Genomic DNA, 4,325 nt, shown 5'->3' with positions numbered 1-4,325 from the left:
CCGTTTTGCTTTTCCATTTTGAGGAGAAGTATGTGGGCAAGAATGGCGCCATATCATGGCGGAAGACAGGGAAAAATGAGTAAAAGCATCATTATCATATTCTCGTCCATTGTCACACTCCATTGTCACACTGTAAAGCTTTAATAGGATGGCCAAATTGTGTCTGAACATATTTATGAAAATTAACAAAGGTAGTAAAATCAGATTTAGACCGCAACGGAAATACCCACAAAAAATGCGAATAGTCATCCAGAAATAATAAATAATATCGAAAACCAGTATGACTATTAATCGGGTAAGTAAACAAATCAGTGTGAATAATGTCAAAAGGAGCATATGTCATAGTAGTAGAAACTAAAAATGGCAGTCGACAATGTTTGCCCAATTGACAACCAGTACAAACATGAAGACTAGAGCCTTTATTACAACGAATTAAATTATGACTCCTAAGAAATCAATAACTTGGTTGCCAGGATGACCCAAGCGGTTATGCCAGACGTCGGAAGATAATGCAGCAAAAACGGAAGGAGAGGAAGATGATGTGTTTGCAGCAGAAAGAGGATAAAGAGAACGAACACTATTGCACTGCGTCATAATTTTCCCCGTCCGGAGGTCCTTCACAGGAAAACCAAAAGGGTCAAATTCCACATATACATTATTGTCGGAAGTGAATTGACGAATTGAAATTAAATTTTTAATTATTTTAGGAGTATACAACGTGTTTCGGAGTAAGAAAGGAGGAAAAGGGTTAGGAAGAGTGGATGTGGTAGTGCTTGTTACTGGAATTTTCGAACCATCACCAACAAATATATGTGAATTTAAAGGATTGAAACTGGACATAGAAGAATTGATACCTGTATCATTAATGAGATGCGAAGTTGCACCCGTATCCATATACCAATTTTGGTCCGGAGCTTGAAGACTCATAGCACTAAACCAATAAGGGAGAGAACTAGACTGTAAACCATAAGTTGCGGTAGAAGACACCGAGTCTTGTGAAGGAGCAGAGGCAATCAAAGCAGCCTGTTGATGTCTAGGAGCAGGGCCCAGCAGACCTTGCTGTGAGGGACGATGCTGGGGCAGCGAAGGCTGATGTTGTGGGAAAGAGCCACGCCACGGGGCAACCTGCGAAGGGTAAGGACAAGGGGGATAAAACACACCCCAAGGACCTGGCCAAGGAAACCAACCAGGCGGAGGTTGCGACATACGGGAACCCCTACCAGGCGGAGGTTGTGACATATGGGAACCCCAAGCCTTCGCACCCTTATTCTTCTTCCCTTTGGAAGAATTGTATAATTCTCATTAAACGGCAACATGCCTACTATACAAATATATATAGGTTACCAAACAACCTATCGTACATAAATACATCATACTCAAAATATACATACGGAATATATTGTCTAACAGCTAGATCATGAAGGAGGCCATTTAGTACATAATTATAGGCATCATTTGTTTTATACCAAACCTAGTGTAATATGTAAATTTTTTTTCTTGCTCGGAAATAAGTTTCACTGAAAGGATGTATTCCTCTTTATGACTGGTAATTTTATTATGAATTATGAATGTTAAGCACTTAAAGCTCAAAAGCTGCTGGGTATTGAGGATCATACATCGGTATATAGTTAATGATCCTGATTCCATCACACTGTCTTTTTACATGTAAACAGACGATTTGACAGAATTCAACATATAGAGCTGTCTAATCTCTGGAGTGCTTTTAAGTATTTCTGCTAGAACATTTGATCCTCTTAATACTAGTCATTTCATGTTATTTTTCCTTGATGTGCAATTATGTAATCGAGATACCATTGCTGGACGTAATTGCTCTAGTCTCGCTTTCATCTACTCCCTTCCATTCTATAATTTTCCTGTCTCTTCTGTGTAAGGCATAAAACTGAGTCTAGTTGTACAGCTAGTGGATATCTCTTATTGACAGATGGTTGAACCACTGTCCTTTTGCACCAAGAATGTTTCATCTCAATTAGATTCTTCCTGTGGATTATCATATAAACCTAGCATTCAACACACGACAAGATGTACATAGCCAAATTTTTGTTTTGGTCATTGAACTGAAACCATGTTATTCTTTAATTACTTGTACAAAACAGATTTTGTCGTTCATTATGTGCTTGATTTTTCTGTTTGTGAATTAATTCATGTTTCACTGCAGTGGGAAGAACTCGCAGGTAGCGTCGAGCAAGAAGAATACTTGAGACAAATTTTGAAGGATTATGTTGGTTGACATTGTACCTGATCCTGGGGTCAGAAAAGCAATTGTCAAGTACCAAGCACTCGAGATTACATTAAATGGATGCTAGAATTTCATTGTTTGAAAAATATAAAATTTTAATCAATTTTTTGTGTATATTAATGCTCATTATCTTTGTAATTATAGATTAATACTTATTATTGATATAGATCTTCTCAATCTATACATTAAAAACCTTCAAGAGAGATGGAAAGCAGGAGTTCATTGACATTGTCATAGGCATGAGTCTAAAAAAAGTCTTTATTATTGTGCATTCTTTTCACTTAAGCTTATTTAAAAGAGCTCTTGTACTTTTACCTAATGTTTACATTTGATTGAACATTATCAACTCTAATAAATCTAATTAGAATTTTTTTAAGTTGACATTAATGCACCCTTAGTGGCAGTGGTATATATATACATATATATATATACCTTATAAAAAGAAAAAGTATAAGCTAACTCTTAGGAATAGTGTGCTACCAACTATAGCCTCAAAAAAGTGTATTTGTATATTTACCCTTATTAATGTGTTTAATGTTTTTAATTCAAAGCTTACACATCATCAATTAATTTAAAGTTTTATTTAATTAATTTATTATTTAAAAAGAAAAAAACTTAGGCATTTATGTATGTATATCTATGATTGTTAATTACCTTTATGCTTTTGGTGTGCAGTGATCTGTTATTGTTTTTATTATACTCTTTGTTTTCATAACTGGGTGTAGTTTCCTTATCTTATATTTTTTTTTAAAAAGGAAAAATAACCATTATGTTATAAAATTAAAGAGAAAGAGAAGAAATTAGGGAGAGAATAGATCAGTCTATTTTATTCCATAGAGTGGGGATATATATATACATACACTATAACTAGGGTTTGCTTAGATAACAATAAACCCTAATTCTAGAACATTCCGAAATGATAAAGGAGGATAATGGATATCCATACAATATTTCATAACACTCCCCCTTGGATGTCCATTATCGAAGAGTGTGCCTCGTTAAAACCTTATTAGGAAAAACCCTATGGGAAAATAACCTAATGAAGGAAAAAGAGTACAACATTCTTCGTAATACGCTTGAGATGCTGCCTCATTAAAAACCTTACCAGGAAAACCCAATGTGGGACAAAACCATGGTCAAGGAAAAAAGGGTGCAGCGCGTATTTTCTCCCCCTTATGAATACATAGCTTGAGATCTTCTAGTGTCGCAGCAATGAATCCAATATTTTAGATATCTTCTCATATGTAGTATAATATCACTCGTTGATCTTTGATACTCCTAAACTGAAATTGCATCTTCAAGTCTTCACATAAACATGTGAAGTGTCTTCATTTAACCATACATGTGTTTATCTCTAATATCATTATTTCAAATATCTGTTTAATAGTTAATTCAAAGGATAAACTTATACGGTTATGACTTCTTCTGGAAGTCATTGATAATAAATATTGATGATCATTATTTGATCAAATATTCATTAATACGAGTAATAATTTGATGACAAAACTTGATACTATTAATATCATTCTTCTCATATAAATTATAATATAACACACGTAAATATATACGCTAATCATGGTTCTTCTGGACCATAAGAAAACATTGTCACGCATAAGTGATCCATTGATATTCTTAAGAAGTTTCATAATTAACACGATAGCTCTCTTGCAAATACAAATAGTAAATCTCATTAACTCTCATATGCTCAAACTTCAGGTTGAGATGTCAATAATGTTGTTACGTACATAGATTTTCAAGAGTTTTATAATAATTGCCAATTCAAGATATAAACTTTGTTGGGCTGGATATTACAATAGGTCGTATATAAGTTCTTCAGGAACTCTTCTTAATTCATAATGTGCAATTAAATCGGTGTCATCAATAATTTCATCACAATTATAAGCCCATTGAAATATTAATATCTATTTTTAATTTTTCATCAAAGTTGTAAACATATCTTACTATACTTTGAATGAACATTTACATACACCACAGTTATTGTAAGAAATTAATGCATACAATATGATATATAGAAAATATGATAACATATTAACAAATATACAATGAG

The 4,325-nt window shown here is 33.6% G+C and overlaps 1 protein-coding gene across 1 annotated transcript; it reads right to left on the bottom strand.

Annotated features, from left to right (window-relative positions):
- Positions 1 to 432: 432 nt before the first annotated feature.
- Positions 433 to 1,206, bottom strand: LOC110704677. The gene has a single exon (XM_021882496.1). It carries the CDS (start codon positions 1,204 to 1,206, stop codon positions 433 to 435), a length of 774 nt encoding a protein of 257 aa, XP_021738188.1.
- Between the last annotated feature and the right edge of the window lie 3,119 nt (positions 1,207 to 4,325).

This window comes from Chenopodium quinoa, unplaced genomic scaffold (genome assembly GCF_001683475.1).
Source record: "Chenopodium quinoa cultivar QQ74 unplaced genomic scaffold, ASM168347v1, whole genome shotgun sequence".
NCBI lineage: Eukaryota > Viridiplantae > Streptophyta > Magnoliopsida > Caryophyllales > Amaranthaceae > Chenopodium > Chenopodium quinoa.
The sequence above is the reverse complement of the archived record's forward strand: the minus strand, read 5'-3'. Positions and strand labels throughout refer to the sequence as shown.

Bases quoted from the DNA above. Each gene is read 5' to 3' on its own strand.
- LOC110704677 (XM_021882496.1), bottom strand. From the start codon at position 1,206: ATGTCGCAACCTCCGCCTGGTTGGTTTCCTTGGCCAGGTCCTTGGGGT.